The sequence below is a fragment of the Haliotis cracherodii genome, unplaced genomic scaffold (assembly GCF_022045235.1).
Source record: "Haliotis cracherodii isolate W230 unplaced genomic scaffold, xgHalCrac1.p SCAF_3, whole genome shotgun sequence".
NCBI lineage: Eukaryota > Metazoa > Mollusca > Gastropoda > Lepetellida > Haliotidae > Haliotis > Haliotis cracherodii.
Genome location: NW_027266286.1, coordinates 50,628,628 through 50,644,677, shown reverse-complemented (window position 1 = coordinate 50,644,677; position 16,050 = coordinate 50,628,628). Strand labels below are relative to the sequence as shown.

Below are 16,050 nucleotides of genomic sequence, written 5' to 3'. Positions count from 1 at the left end.
TTTTGTGCATTTGTTTCCCAGAAGGGATCATTGGGGTCCCAGGCTGGCTACCTGTTTCATGCTGCGCATGATTTCCAAAATTGTAGTGATGTCATTTGACATACTCTGTATGCTACTAATGCCGATGTATAGTGCTAGCCCACTGGGATACCATTCGGCAGTTTAACATGAATACCCTACTCAGACACAGTATACTGACTCCGAGTTGACCAGTCCCTTGTTTAAGCCCCTTAATGCTAGGCACCAGGCAGGGTAACAACAAGTACCATATTTTAACGTCTTTTGGTATGACCCAGCCGGGTATCAAACCCCGGACCTTCCACTCTACGGGAGGATGCTCTACCACTAGACCACGGAGGCGGTCCTGGACTTTGAGTGTAGCCAACATGATATACCTGGAATATTGCCATGCTTTGAGTGTAGCCGACATGATAGCGCTGGAATTATTGCTGACTACTGTGTAAAACTACATTCACTCACACATCTTCCATGTTCTCAGGTCAATGCTGAGTGGAGCTACACCCTTATCTCTTAAAGCCTTCACATTATACAATCATTAACTGTTAAGCTGAGCTCCACTCACCAGGATCTTGAAGGTTAGTTTTAGACACAGGTTTCCTGACTTCAAAGCCCAGCATCCAGTGGGCGAGGTTCGGTGATGGTTGGTCCAGGGCGTGCAACATCAGCTGTATGATGTGCTGGCGAGATGCATTCCTCACCTGGGACAGGCTGATCTCTTCCTCTGAAAAAACACACTCACGTGCAACTATTGGAATATACACATTATCAAACCTTGTTAACTCAAAGCCCTGACATGTCACACAAAAAAACAAGGAACGTTAAACATATCAAAGGCAATCAAATAGTTCCTACTTGTATCCTCGTTCTCCTCCTCTGCCTCTTCAGGCTTCACCTCCCGGTCATCCATCTCGATACATTCAACAATCCCCTGCAGCAGACGCGTGCTCTCCGCCTGCAGACACACACAACATACATCAGACAAGCCACAGGTGACTGTGCCAAGCTGTTCAATGTTATTAAGGTTTGTTCCTACTGAATTTGAATGAAGTGACCCCTTCAATCTCAAGCATTTAACATTATGGATATCATATGACAAGGACCCCTCATCTTCATCTTTGAACACTGAGTCAGAAATATTACAGTTATACCATGGCAGCCTATGAAATGGAGTCTGGGCCAGACAAACCAGTCAATGATAGCATGAGCAATGATAGCTGCCTTCTAGATGCATGAAACTGTCTGACATTGCTACCACCTGATCCCCATCTAATAATACAAGCATGTGAACTGGGACCTATTCTAGTAGAATCCCAAGGATTACACTTGTGAAAAGCAAATAAATATGTGAACATGGTTTAGGGTTAAAGGAACTTCAAATGAAATGTACAAACAGACAGTCTTTGTTATATTTATACACAAATGTTCCTACAGCCATTATCATTATGTGAGAATAGAGAAAAATGGTTTGTATTCAAAGAAGGAAAATAGGTTGGATCTCATAGATTTTGATACTGACAGTTGATCTTTCATTACTTAATTAACCATGAGTGTTACCTCATCTGCAGTGAAGAGAGCGACGAGGTCGGCCTGGATGGGCGCGGCCTGACACACCAGGTACAGGACCCGGACGGCAGACAGGCACTGGTGGGGCAGGAAGCTGTTCAGGCTCACAAACCTGTAACACAAGTTTAGGTGAGTCGCTCTTACATGGTATTTACAGCAAATCTATGATTACTGTTGTCATACATCCTATATTGACACTGCGACGTAACTACCCGATACAGTCCTCAGTATCAGCTATACTTCACCTGGTGCGTCCACTTCCTTACAGTCACATACTGGCACACAGCACAGACAAAATCTAATCCCAAAGTAGGTACAGTCATCCCTTGAATCATGGACAGCCATGTTATTCCCATTATGGATTGTAAATCGGATATCATATTTTCTTTTGCATAGTGCGCACTTGAGTATAACTGCTCATGTGCCCATTCAAAAACTATGTTGTATCCCCTCAAGCGAACGAACAAGAGATTAAAAACTTTGTCAATGAAATTGAGATATTTCCGATTACATATCACTAGGATTAATGATTTACCACCAATTGTATTTCCATTTATGCTAGGCATTGTTTTATATGCAAAGGTTACCGAGTGCAGCTGTATCGCAAACTAAGCCGGAAATAGGAAAAAGCTGTGTTCACATTTTCCAGCTGTCACAAGCATGTCCCTGCACAGATTGGTCACTAGCTGGGAAGCACACAACACAAGCTGCAGGATCCCACACTGGGTAACTGGTGGACCAAACTAGCTTGTTATTTCGTAATCAAGTCATTTGTACATATCTATTTTTCAGTGAAGAATTCATAAACAACTTAGGAAAACATCTTCTGTAAGCATGGGAACATTAATCCACTGTGAACGTACTTGGCGACATTAACCAGATGATCTGCCTTGCCACTGCGGGGATTGATGCTGAGCAACAGTTTGTCAATGGCTGCCACCATGATGGACGACCCAGTCTCTCGGATCATCATCTCAAACTGTGCCTCCTTCTCCAGGGACGTCTCTATCATCCTCAAACACAGCAGGGCTGTCTTTTCTAGGTATTCCAAGCCTGGCACAGGGAAATACAACATTACACATAGAGATGTTGCAGGTGGGGGTCTGACATTTGGCTTTTGTAACTGCAAACAGAAGTTTGTTTATTTGTTTGTTTGTTGTTTAACGCTGCACTCAGCAATAGTCCAGCTATATGACAGTGGTCTGTAAATAATCGAGTCTGGAACAGACAACCCAGTGATTGACATCATGAGCACCGATCCATGCAATTGGGATCGATGACATGCATCAACCAAGTCAGCGAGTCTGACCACCAGATTCCATTAGTCACCTCGTACGACAAGCATAGTCTCCTTTTACGGCAAGCATGGGTTGCTGAAGACCTATTCTACCCCTGATCTTCACGGGTAGCAAACTGATGTCACCTCGTACCACAAGCATAGTCTCCTTTTACGGCAAGCATGGGTTGCTGAAGACCTATTCTACCCCTGATCTTCACGGGTAGCAAACTGATGTCACCTCGTACCACAAGCATAGTCTCCTTTTATGGCAAGCATGGGTTGCTGAAGACCTATTCTACCCCTGATCTTCACGGGTAGCAAACTGATGTCACCTCGTACCACAAGCATAGTCTCCTTTTACGGCAAGCATGGGTTGCTGAAGACCTATTCTACCCCTGATCTTCACGGGGAGCAAACTGATGTCACCTCGTACCACAAGCATAGTCTCCTTTTACGGCAAGCATGGGTTGCTGAAGACCTATTCTACCCCTGATCTTCACGGGTAGCAAACTGATGTCACCTCGTACCACAAGCATAGTCTCCTTTTACGGCAAGCATGGGTTGCTGAAGACCTATTCTACCCCTGATCTCCACGGGTAGCAAACTGATGTCACCTCGTACCACAAGCATAGTCTCCTTTTACGGCAAGCATGGGTTGCTGAAGACCTATTCTACCCCTGATCTTCACGGGTAGCAAACTGATGTCACCTCGTACCACAAGCATAGTCTCCTTTTATGGCAAGCATGGGTTGCTGAAGACCTATTCTACCCCTGATCTCCACGGGTAGCAAACTGATGTCACCTCGTACCACAAGCATAGTCTCCTTTTACGGCAAGCATGGGTTGCTGAAGACCTATTCTACCCCTGATCTTCACGGGTAGCAAACTGATGTCACCTCGTACCACAAGCATAGTCTCCTTTTACGGCAAGCATGGGTTGCTGAAGACCTATTCTACCCCTGATCTTCACGGGTAGCAAACTGATGTCACCTCGTACCACAAGCATAGTCTCCTTTTAGGGCAAGCATGGGTTGCTGAAGACCTATTCTACCCCTGATCTTCACGGGTAGCAAACTGATGTCACCTCGTACCACAAGCATAGTCTCCTTTTAGGGCAAGCATGGGTTGCTGAAGACCTATTCTACCCCTGATCTTCACGGGTAGCAAACTGATGTCACCTCGTACCACAAGCATAGTCTCCTTTTAGGGCAAGCATGGGTTGCTGAAGACCTATTCTACCCCTGATCTTCACGGGTAGCAAACTGATGTCACCTCGTACCACAAGCATAGTCTCCTTTTAGGGCAAGCATGGGTTGCTGAAGACCTATTCTACCCCTGATCTTCACGGGTAGCAAAGTGAAGTGAGGGAGGTGGGTTGATATCACCTTGAGCAGTACTTCAGTCCTTTTAAAGGGCAAGTTCACACGGAAATGAACCATTTTTTCTTGTACTTTTTCCACATTAAAAGTGTTAACATAGAAGTGTCATAGACAAAAATATAAAAACATCATATTTAATTAACATATTTTTTGCACTAAAACGATTTATATTTTTCACATTTACCAAGTGTTCTATTTCCATAACAAAAACACCATGGCTTATGTCCCTTGCAATATGACGTCATTGGTGCCAATTGATAAACATTATGACGTCATCATGCTTTGTTAGAGCCGCTTCACGTGGTGTAGGTATAGTTTTGTGATTCTAGCATCTCAGATGCCAGCCAGAATTGTGTTATGCTGAGTCACCACTGCGCCGGAGTGTGTCGTAGACCATGTTGTTTTACCGCAAACTGGTCCTTGATATCTTTTGCGTTGAGAATAGACAGGGACCCAGTTGAATTGGCACCAATTACGTCATTATCTAAGGGGGATAACTCAGGCCTATTTCGCTCGTAAAACGAAGGCCTCATAACGGCATATCACTTTCACACTATTGTGAGCTTCCTACTTTCACTGTGAAAAAAAATGAGTGTATATTTTCAAACACAGATACTAACTAATTCTAAAATTGCGTTTTGTTTAGAAAAAGAAAGAAAGTGATTTTTGCGTGTACACTTCCCCTTTAAAGTGTCAGCACAATGTGGGAAGAGAGTGCATGGTGATGTAGGACTTAGACATTCACACCTTTGGTGAAACCCACAAGCACGGTTATAGTACTAAAAGACCAAGAATTATAAGCAAGGCCAATCTTGTACCCATGATCAACCGATTCTGTCATGCCCAAGGGTTGCAACTCTGAATGGTGAATTGCCTGAGACAAATGGGAAAACCCTACTCAAAATTGGAAAGAGTAATGAAACACACACAATAACAAAACTAGGGCGCATATCTTCCTATGTAACATTTTCTGGGTAATGATTCTTACCAGGTACTTTGGAGTACTGCTCAAACATTGACACCGTCTCATCCAGCACTCGCAGAACCTGTGAAGCACACACACAGAGTAAGCAGTCTTGAGAGCTGGTACAATAATACATGGAAACAAGCTCTTACTTACCACTGATACATACTGAGGTTTGTTAGTAATAAAGTAAAATACTGTCAATCTTTCGTTCTGATCCATGGACCACCATGCTTGAGAAGACACATGGGTGTCCATTCCGATACCTCGAACTCCCTCACAACTTCCCAGGCAACATACTGAATCTGCGACCAATTTTGTTGCATTTGGTATCTAACCTACCATTCTGTGATCTGTATTTATTGCTTGCATGCCAGTGGGCACTCATTAATAAAATGAGATTGGCAACTTAAATATTCAACATAAAGAAAGAAATCGCTCATCATCGTTCGTCTACATTGACATAACTTCCTTGTTTACGGCGTAGTTTAACTCCTTATAGCGATACTGAAGGCTATCTTGCTTCTGATGCTATCATCTCTAATACTATGAGTTTATGTATTTCTAGTAATCCAAATCAGATCCATCAATGGCAACTCTACACCAACCCATCTCATCTGTACAGCCTCACCATCTTGAGAAGTCCGGAGTCATTGAGCATGTGCAGCAGCAGCGTGTGACCGGGGGGCTTGTTGGCGGAGACAATCCCGCCCCCCTGAATGTCCACCAGAGTTTCGCGGAAGTCCTCCTCATGGATCTCGTGGTCCTGCAGCAGCTTACACAGGATCTCCAGCGCACTCGCTGACACCTGCCACTGGGAGGGGAGCAAACAGGCAGGTTAGGCCACAACAATGTCACACTTGCGGCATGTTTGCACGTGGAGATGGTATAATGACATCGGACAGGTATGTACCTACGACAAAACCTCCTTGACTCAAAAATAAAATAGAAATAAATACATAAATATTCATGTCAAAGACAATTCCTCTACACTTGTCAGCTAGCCCTAACATGTCTTTTGCCATCACTTTCATGAGACATTAGTCCTCATGTATGAGTTATATTATTACTAGAGATAAAATAATCTGTATCAGACTCTGGCATCAGATACTGGCTTACATCTCGGTCTCATTCCTTGGTAACATCAAATGTGGGACAGCTTATGATAAGTAAAACCAATCGTGATCTCTTTCTTTATGTCATGTGAAACAAAGTTCTGCACATGGTTACCAAATTAATTTATTATTATTGAGACAAGCACATTGTTACCAAATTGCTTAATGACTACTAAGACAAATCAAATCATATTACTTGTTCTTGTCGAAGGGAACAGTACACTAAGCCCTGACTCCTACCTTCTCAGCACTACAGTACATTAAGCCTCCATTCCTACCTTCTCAGAACTACAGTACACTAAGCCCTGACTCCTACCTTCTCAGAACTACAGTACACTAAGCCCTGACTCCTACCTTCTCAGAACTACAGTACACTAAGCCCTGACTCCTACCTTCTCAGCACTACAGTACACTAAGCCCTGACTCCTACCTTCTCAGCACTACAGTACACTAAGCCCTGACTCCTTCCTTCTCAGCACTACAGTACACTAAACCCTGACTCCTACCTTCTCAGCACTACAGTACACTAAGCCCTGACTCCTACCTTTTCAGCACTACAGTACACTAAGCCCTGACTCCTACCTTCTCAGCACTACAGTACACTAAGCCCTGACTCCTACCTTATCAGCACTACAGTACACTAAGCCCTGACTCCTACCTTCTCAGCACTACAGTACACTAAGCCCTGACTCCTACCTTCTCAGCACTACAGTACACTAAGCCCTGACTCCTACCTTCTCAGCACTACAGTACACTAAGCCCTGACTCCTACCTTCTCAGCACTACAGTACACTAAGCCCTGACTCCTACCTTATCAGCACTACAGTACACTAAGCCCTGACTCCTACCTTCTCAGCACTACAGTACACTAAGCCCTGACTCCTACCTTCTCAGCACTACAGTACACTAAGCCCTGACTCCTACCTTATCAGCACTAGATTAAACTAAGCCCTGACTCCTACCTTCTCAGCACTACAGTACACTAAACCCTGACTCCTACCTTCTCAGCACTAGATTAAACTAAGCCCTGACTCCTACCTTCTCAGCACTACAGTACACTAAACCCTGACTCCTACCTTCTGAGCACTAGATTACACTAAGCCCTGACTCCTACCTTCTCAGCACTGTCCTTGTAGGCCCTGGAGTTGAACCTCAGGAACACGCTGGTGATGATGAAGTCCAGGTAGGGTTCAAATCCCGGGGCACGATATCCTGCCCCAAGGCCTGCTGGGATAGGTATGTCTGTCAGACGATCGATCAACTCAAGGAAAGCAATTGTCATCGGGTACTCTTCACTACGGCTCTCAATCTCCTCCAGTTCAATCTAAAAACATTGCATCTCAGACAATAACTCAACATTTCTACAGGTGGGTGGCCTCTTTTTGGTAATGCGAAGATACTGCTATCACTGTTTGAAATCTAACTTTTGTCATAAAACAGAAAATAGATGTAGTGATGTTTTAATGTAACTTATATTACTGTTATTTAAGACAGAAAGAACCATTTAAACTCTTTTTGTTGTTTAACTCGGCAATAATCCAGCGACCTGTAAATAATCGCGTCCGGACAAGGCAATCAAGTGATGCATATTGTGAGCAGTGATCCATGCTGTCAGGGAATGATGACACTCTATCAACCTGACCACCCCATCCATTAAGTCGTCTTTAACGAACCAGCGTAAGATGCTGGGACCAGCTCTAAGACGGTATTACCGTATATCGCTGTGTATAAGGCGAGTTTTTCGTACCTAAAATGAGGGGGCTAAGAAGGGGGGTCGTCTTATACACGGAGTCGAAGAGCTCACCTTTTTTTCCACTGGCGATGTCAACCGGCGTTCGATAGCCAGCCAAGCATTTGACAATAAAACTTCGCATTTCGTCCTAAATAACTGTTCCAATAACTATTTCCATACATAAACATGATTTGTATCTCTTTTCCTTGAATAAAGTTTAATAATTTCTGCAAATAAAGTTGAAATGACCCTCGCCTCAATGCAGATTGTCAAACCACCTGACACGGTAAAACAATCAACATCCGTGAGCAGAGAGCCGGAAGTACCGGTAAGCATTTGCATATTGCACATGTGACCTAACATGTGATAACCGGTGAAGCTGAAATCAATTCCCGCTGTTTTTACAGTTGTATTAACAAGAGTTGGAGACGGTGTGTACAAGTGATTGTGGAATAAACACGCTGAATGTGAAGCAAACATAAGCCTAGTTAGTTACAACATAGTTAATTGGCGATTAAATTACTCACCATTGTCTCTTATATGTTATTACTTCATAAATGAATTTTATTTTACGGGCACCAATTTGGTGTCGTACCGTGTAAACACAAAATGGCGACGTGTGCTGGAGTTACACACGCGACCTATCATTGTAGAAAAAAAACAACGCAAGATAAACATATTTTTATTGCATATATAAGGTTTGTGTGCGCACTTGTGATGTGTGCGAAATACGCATCAGTCGGAAAGCGCACGTTAAATCTTCTATGTCAGTCAGAGTTGTGATGTGTTTGATTCCCGGTCGCCTTATACACGGAGTATAGGATTTGGGGTTGATTTTTAAGGCGTGTACAGGGGGGTCGTCTTATACGTGGGGTCGCCTTATACACAGCGATATACGGTAATAAAAACTTAAAACAGTTGCTGCTGACATAATAATTGACATCTTCCCAAGGCAAGAGAGTTAACTGACTGTAAAAGTCCAGTTTCCACCCTTGCTGAACTAGCTGGAATTTCTGGGCTTGATCGTAGCGCCACCATTGGCTTTTACTAGTAATGTCCCTTCGATGTTCCTCCAATCAGATTCCACCTCTGATAGCCAAGTTCGGCAAGATAGGAAACTGGACTTTTATGGCGAGTCAACTCCCTTGCCCTGGTTAATAATGGGGTATCAGTAGACATCCATCTGTGTGGCTCAGTGACTGACGTACCTGGATGCCTCCTCTTTGTTCAGCACTGGTGGCCGTGGTCGGCAAAACCTGCAAAACCAGCAGACAGGATGTGAGGACAACTTGTAGATCACAAGTAGTGCTGACAGTTTCAGATAATGGGTCATAAGATAAAGTGTATGATAACACCAAATTACAGCTCTTTGAGGTAGTCATTAAAAAGAGACAAGTTATCAGTTACAGATTTTGGGATGGGTCATCCATTTTGAAATGATCAACTTATTGGCATGAAGAAATAATTTCTGTACATCCAAATGTAAGATTAAGTGACGGTAACTTGACAATCAGCTTTATTGTAGTATATCTGAATTACTTCCAGAGTCAGACCTGATACAAGCTGAAGCAATGGTAATTTGAAATCAGCGTCCCTATTATGTTTGTTTGTTGTTTAACACCACACTCAGCAATATGACTACTTGATGTCAGTCTGTTAATAATCGAGTCTGGACCAGACAATCCAGTCATTGATATCATGAGCATCGATCCATTCAACTGGGATATGATGTCATGCATCAACCAAGTCAGCGAGTCTGACCACCCGATCCCGTTAGTCGTCTCTTATGACAAGCATGGGTTGCTGAAGACCAAGTCTAACCCGGATCTTCACGGGGGACCAGCATGGGTTGCTGAAGACCTAGTCTAACCTGGATCTTCACAGGGGACCAGCATGGGTTGCTGAAGACCAAGTCTAACCTGGATCCTCACGGGGGACCAGCATGGGTTGCTGAAGACAAAGTCTAACCCGTATCTTCACGGGGGACCAGCATGGGATGCTGAAGACCAAGTCTAACCTGGATCTTCACAGGGGACCAGCATGGGTTGCTGAAGACCAAGTCTAACCCAGATCTTCAAGGGTTTTCAGGGAAGTAAGGCAGAAAGGAAGGGTGTGTCAACCAAGTCAGCGAACCTGACTACCCAATCCTGTTAGTCGCCTCTTATGACAAACATAGGTTGCTCAAGGCCCGATCTTCACAAGTCCCCTGTTATGTACCTGAATTACTTCCAGAGTCAGGCCGGATGCAAGCTGAAGTGATGTCATTTGACAGCTATGGACAATGTTACATACCTGTGCCACTTCCAGAGTCTGCCAGATGCAAGCTGAAGTGATGGTCATTTGACAGCTATGGACAATGTTACATACCTGTGCCACTTCCAGAGTCTGCCAGATGCAAGCTGAAGTGATGGTCATTTGACAGCTATGGACAATGTTACATATCTGTGCCACTTCCAGAGTCTGCCAGATGCAAGCTGAAGTGATGGTCATTTGACAGCTATGGACAATGTTACATATCTGTGCCACTTCCAGAGTCTGCCAGATGCAAGCTGAAGTGATGGTCATTTGACAGCTATGGACAATGTTACAAACCTGTGCCACTTCCAGAGTCTGCCAGATGCTGGCTGCAATGGCTGGAGTCTTGGCCATGGCAGCAAGGGTGAGGAGCAGTTCAGCCTTCATCTTGGAGGGGATGCTGCACCCCACCAGACCAAACATCATCATGATGGCTCCCCACTGCTGGTTCTCGAACAACGCTCCACGACAGTTCTCATTCTGCAGAAATGAACAGTCATTAACAAAAACTTTTGATTTTGGTGAGTGAGTGAATATTGTAATGATGCTCAATCAGCAGTACTGCAGTTTAATCAAAAAAGTATAAGTCCACATATAACACAACAAAGTCCATTCACCAAGAGAATGTTCATGGCGCAAAGTCAGTGTGACATGATTTTTATTTTCAACTCCATTGAGAGTATACAACCAAATTTGCCTGCGAGGCTGTAGGTTAAGAGTCACATTACAAACTAACATATACATTTTGCAACTATAGCCACTAGTCCAAAGCCCAAGTGAAGTAAAATTCTGTTTGGTCATGTACATTCAGCTAATAATAGTCCATATAATAACGCAAAAATCTATTGAGTGAGTGAGTATGGCTTTACGCCGCTTTTAGCAATATTCCAGCAATATCACGGCTGGGGACACCAGAAATGGGCTTCACACATTGTACCCATGTCGGGAATCGAACCCAGGTCTTCGGCGTGACTAGCGAACCCTTTAACCACTAGCCTACCCAACCGCCCCCAAAAATCTATTGAAAATGATAATAAGAGTCAAGTTCAAGCTAGTAGACTTGAAAAGCTTTGGCACAGACTTGGGCAATTGGCAGCTGGATCAGTGACTCTCCAACTCTCCAGACATCACTGACAATTCTGTCAATGCCAGTTTAATGGAACATCCAGACTGACCAATAACACTGTCATCTTCATCAACAAAGGAGAAAACATACCTCATTAGCTACACATCGGATCAACTGTAGAACCGACAGAATTCCTTCCAGTTCATGAGGAGTTATGGCCCTTGCTGGTGGCGCTCTGTACATGTTGGAGTCTATGGAGCTCTGAGTCTCCCTCCTGAGACTGGCGTAGTACTGGTTCATGGAGACAAAGATATGGTCCCAGGACACCATGCTGGACGACCCACCTGGTCAGGGAAGAGGGGTCAGTGGGTTAACCTTATTTCTTATACCATATCACTACAGGAATTGAATTCATGTAAGCCTAAGTGATGCAAAAACAGACACTCGAGATGTCTTGTTGGTTTTACTTTCAGGGATAATTCTAGGTAATAAAGTAATAAAAGTAATAAAGGTAGTTATCAAACAATGTCTTTTACATAGATAACCACTTACACACAAAGACAAGGCCACTCGACCAAATACTGAAAACAGCCACCACAGATGATAGTTTCAGCCTGTTTAATGCGACGGGAAAGTCCCAAATGATGCAGGTCTTAATGCTTAATGATTAACACTTTGGTGAAATCCACAAGCACAGGAATTATGCCTCAGAATTAAGATCATCATTAGGGACAACAGGAAGCAACTCTGAACCGTACGTTCTGCCACCTTAGATTGCCACCTGAAGTCCAAGAATCCTAGTGTCCTACCTGAGTTGCTCCCGTTGGCCTTGAGGAGATTGAAGCAGTGTTGTGCTGCCTGGGGCCCGGCAGCCAACCCGGCCAGCATGTTGATGTAGGGAATATACAGTGGGGCCGGCAGCAGGTCTCCAGCACCACGGATAAACTTGAACAGGGCAACCTGGAGATAGATGTACATGTAATAATACTGTCAATCAAAATAACGGAGAGTCACAATCATTCCTCTCCTGAAAGACGGGTCATGATTTTGATCTCCTTGGAAATGATTCATAATTGGATAGGGTAACAAATAGTAAGATACCAAATATCAGAACCCATGATGACCACCTAACTGACTCCCAATTTTAAAGTTGGGTCAAATGTTAGATGTAACGATACTCTGAAATCTATGTCAGAGAACTAGAGTCTCAGCACTAAAACTGCTTTGTGTAACCGGGCCATGCCCTGTAATTTCAACATGGATGATTACATCTCCAGGACGGAATACTTCCAGTAGGAACAGGCAACCGACTCCCACACAACAACGCTCCCTCTGACATGCCTACCTGTCTGGGGGGTGGTCGGTAGTTGTAGAAGGATTCCTGCCCCCCAGCCGACTCGGCAGGACACCAGTACTCCAGGGACAGCTCTAGATTCATGGGGTCCTTCCTGTACAGCTCAGTGATCTGGAACACACGCCCCTGGCTTGTACAACACACAACTCATGGTGGGATACAGTACACTACATACAGATCTACGTACAGCTCACTGATCTGGAACACACGCCCCTGGCTTGTACAACACACAACTCATGGTGGGATACAGGACACTACAAACAGATCTACGTACAGCTCACTGATCTGGAACACACGCCCCTGGCTTGTACAACACACAACTCATGGTGGGATACAGGACACTACAAACAGATCTACGTACAGCTCACTGATCTGGAACACACGCCCCTGGCTTGTACAACACACAACTCATGGTGGGATACAGGACACTACATACAGATCTACGTACAGCTCACTGATCTGGAACACACGCCCCTGGCTTGTACAACACACAACTCATGGTGGGATACAGTTCACTACATACAGATCTACGTACAGCTCACTGATCTGGAACACACGCCCCTGGCTTGTACAACACACAACTCATGGTGGGATACAGTACACTACATACAGATCTACGTACAGCTCACTGATCTGGAACACACGCCCCTGGCTTGTACAACACACAACTCATGGTGGGATACAGGACACTACATACAGATCTACGTACAGCTCACTGATCTGGAACACACGCCCCTGGCTTGTACAACACACAACTCATGGTGGGATACAGGACACTACAAACAGATCTACGTACAGCTCACTGATCTGGAACACACGCCCCTGGCTTGTACAACACACAACTCATGGTGGGATACAGTACACTACAAACAGATCTACGTACAGCTCACTGATCTGGAACACACGCCCCTGGCTTGTACAACACACAACTCATGGTGGGATACAGGACACTACATACAGATCTACGTACAGCTCACTGATCTGGAACACACGCCCCTGGCTTGTACAACACACAACTCATGGTGGGATACAGTACACTACATACAGATCTACGTACAGGGTCATTAATCCATACATTTAATATACCATGACATGCTGTCAACTAGGTCATTCATTTAGTCGCCTCTTACAACCAGCATTGGTTTCTGGGGACCTATATTCTCATCCGGAATCCCCATGGGACTCTTACTGTTAAAAGGTAAAGATTCTGGGGATCTCTAAATACAAACACTATATACTGAAGTACTTTTAATCCCTCCATTAATTTTAAACAGTTAGTAGTTATTACGTCCTCTTACACAAAGTCTCTGTTGTACTAGTTATAGCAACATGGAAAATATACAAATGAGCAATTACAAAGACAGAATTTGAATATAAAATACATCAAATCAACGTTCTGCAATCCCCAAATCCAAATATTCTACATTCTGATATCTATACTTTTACCAAGACGTAACTGGTATATGTTACAGAGTGCAACACTGACCAGGCCAAACATGTGTTCCAGGTCTCGCCTCTGTGGCGGCGCTTCCTGACCCTCCATCTGGTACGCCATGATGATACGAGCTGTCTCATCACCACGGTTACGTAGCTCTTTCACCTGTCAATTATGCAAGTTCATGTTAAACAAATGCATGTTCAGACTTGCTTTCCAATGGAGAAAATTCTTCATCTCCAACAGAAATTCACTGGTGAGAGAACTAGGTAACAATAAGCTGGACAAGTCCTAAAATGGATATAATTATCATTAAACCTCCCTCATGTTATCAGAAATGAGCGGGCTACTATAACTTGATAATACCCTCATATTGCATGACGACAGGTCATTATCACGCCCACTGTTGAGTGATGTCATAGGGAGTATAATAGTGACATCACCTGGTTTGTTCTGTGACGTTTCCATATTTGTAAAAGTGGGTCAGTGACATTCGATGTGTGTTGATTGCAGTAAATGTTTCAAAACTGATATGGTTCTTTATTTTTATTTGATAACAAATTCTTTCCATTTTAGCTACAATAACGGTAACTATAATTTTCTGCCCTCGCTTGTCAGGCAGCTAATGGAAGACCTCAGGTTTCTGCAAATGATAATGCCCTGAAAAATAGCGTTACCCGTATAGTATTGCACAGGCCTCGTTCCACAAACCAAGCACAGAACTATGACTGTCATAAAGTCCATCTTAGAGTATAGGAGTTGCGATAGTTGTAGCACCGCGATCACTTAGTGAAACTTGGTCCAGCGGTGTATGATAGTGATCAAGTGAGTGAATGCAGCTGTATCAACACACTGGTCTGTTTACAATATTCACAATAGAGTCCAGACAAGCCTAATAGATAACAAGTGCAACAATCAACTCCATCCATGAGTTCTATAACGTTTTCTGCTATATTGTTTATCCTGGTGCCACTTAAACCGTATATGTAACGACAAGAGTTAAGATATGGACCTCTTAATCTTTCATTCTTAACCCTGAGCACATTGGGAAGGACAGATCATGACATCCATTGGCAATCGGGTCCGGAAGGTTTTCTGCTATGTTACTTGAATCCTGGGAATTTGTACCGTAAGATAATGCCCCAGATGATCAGTGTATGCTGGAGGTAACGGAATGGCAGCTCACCTTGAGAGGCATGTGGTAGATGAGATCTGTCACCAGGCAGTGTAAACGGCGGCAGTAGAATTCCTGGAACAAAAAAACATGTTATTAAAACAAATATATGAAACTACCCATTTTAACATTTTCGTATAATACAAAGAAGAAATACAATTTATTTCAAGCAATGGAGCAAGAAGGCTTTTTTCAGTGTGAAACACTAGATGTAGGATTGTCCCTCTTATCTTGAGATACAAAATGGTGTCTGACAGCAAACCATAAATATAAGAATCATTGTCAGCCAAAGTGGTGCAGAGGGGTTGGTTGGTTGGTTTGTTGTTTAACGCCGCACTCAGCAATATTCCAGCTATATGACTACAGTCTGTAAATAATCAAGTCTGGACCAGACAATCCAGTGATTGATGTCATGAGCATCGATCCACGCAATTGGGATCGATGACACGTATCAACCAAGTCAGCGAGTCTGACCACCCGATCCCGTTAGTCGCCTTATATGACATGCATGGGTTGCTGAAGACCTATTCTACACCGGAAACTTCACGGGTCGGTGCAGAGGGGAGTTGGGGGAGTTACATAATTCTCAAAGCCATCCACTTTGACATTGACAGCTTTGTAAAATTACCCACAAAAACTTCATTAGCCATTGAGTCTAGTAGTAATATAAAGT

General features: G+C 43.7%; 1 protein-coding gene across 1 annotated transcript in view; it reads right to left on the bottom strand.

The window, feature by feature from the left end:
• LOC139474084 (nuclear pore complex protein Nup205-like) overlaps positions 1-16,050 on the bottom strand; it is a 46,539-nt gene that overhangs the window by 18,443 nt on the left and 12,046 nt on the right. The window contains exons 9-22 of the mRNA XM_071256949.1: positions 15,390-15,452; positions 14,255-14,368; positions 12,760-12,879; positions 12,224-12,374; positions 11,565-11,758; positions 10,646-10,828; positions 9,262-9,309; positions 7,436-7,645; positions 5,838-6,020; positions 5,231-5,288; positions 2,448-2,637; positions 1,576-1,696; positions 874-973; positions 584-742 (exon numbers count right to left, since the gene is read on the bottom strand). Of these exons, the coding sequence (XP_071113050.1) occupies positions 584-742; positions 874-973; positions 1,576-1,696; positions 2,448-2,637; positions 5,231-5,288; positions 5,838-6,020; positions 7,436-7,645; positions 9,262-9,309; positions 10,646-10,828; positions 11,565-11,758; positions 12,224-12,374; positions 12,760-12,879; positions 14,255-14,368; positions 15,390-15,452 (1,894 nt within the window). The remainder of the gene's footprint in view (positions 1-583; positions 743-873; positions 974-1,575; positions 1,697-2,447; positions 2,638-5,230; positions 5,289-5,837; positions 6,021-7,435; positions 7,646-9,261; positions 9,310-10,645; positions 10,829-11,564; positions 11,759-12,223; positions 12,375-12,759; positions 12,880-14,254; positions 14,369-15,389; positions 15,453-16,050) is intronic.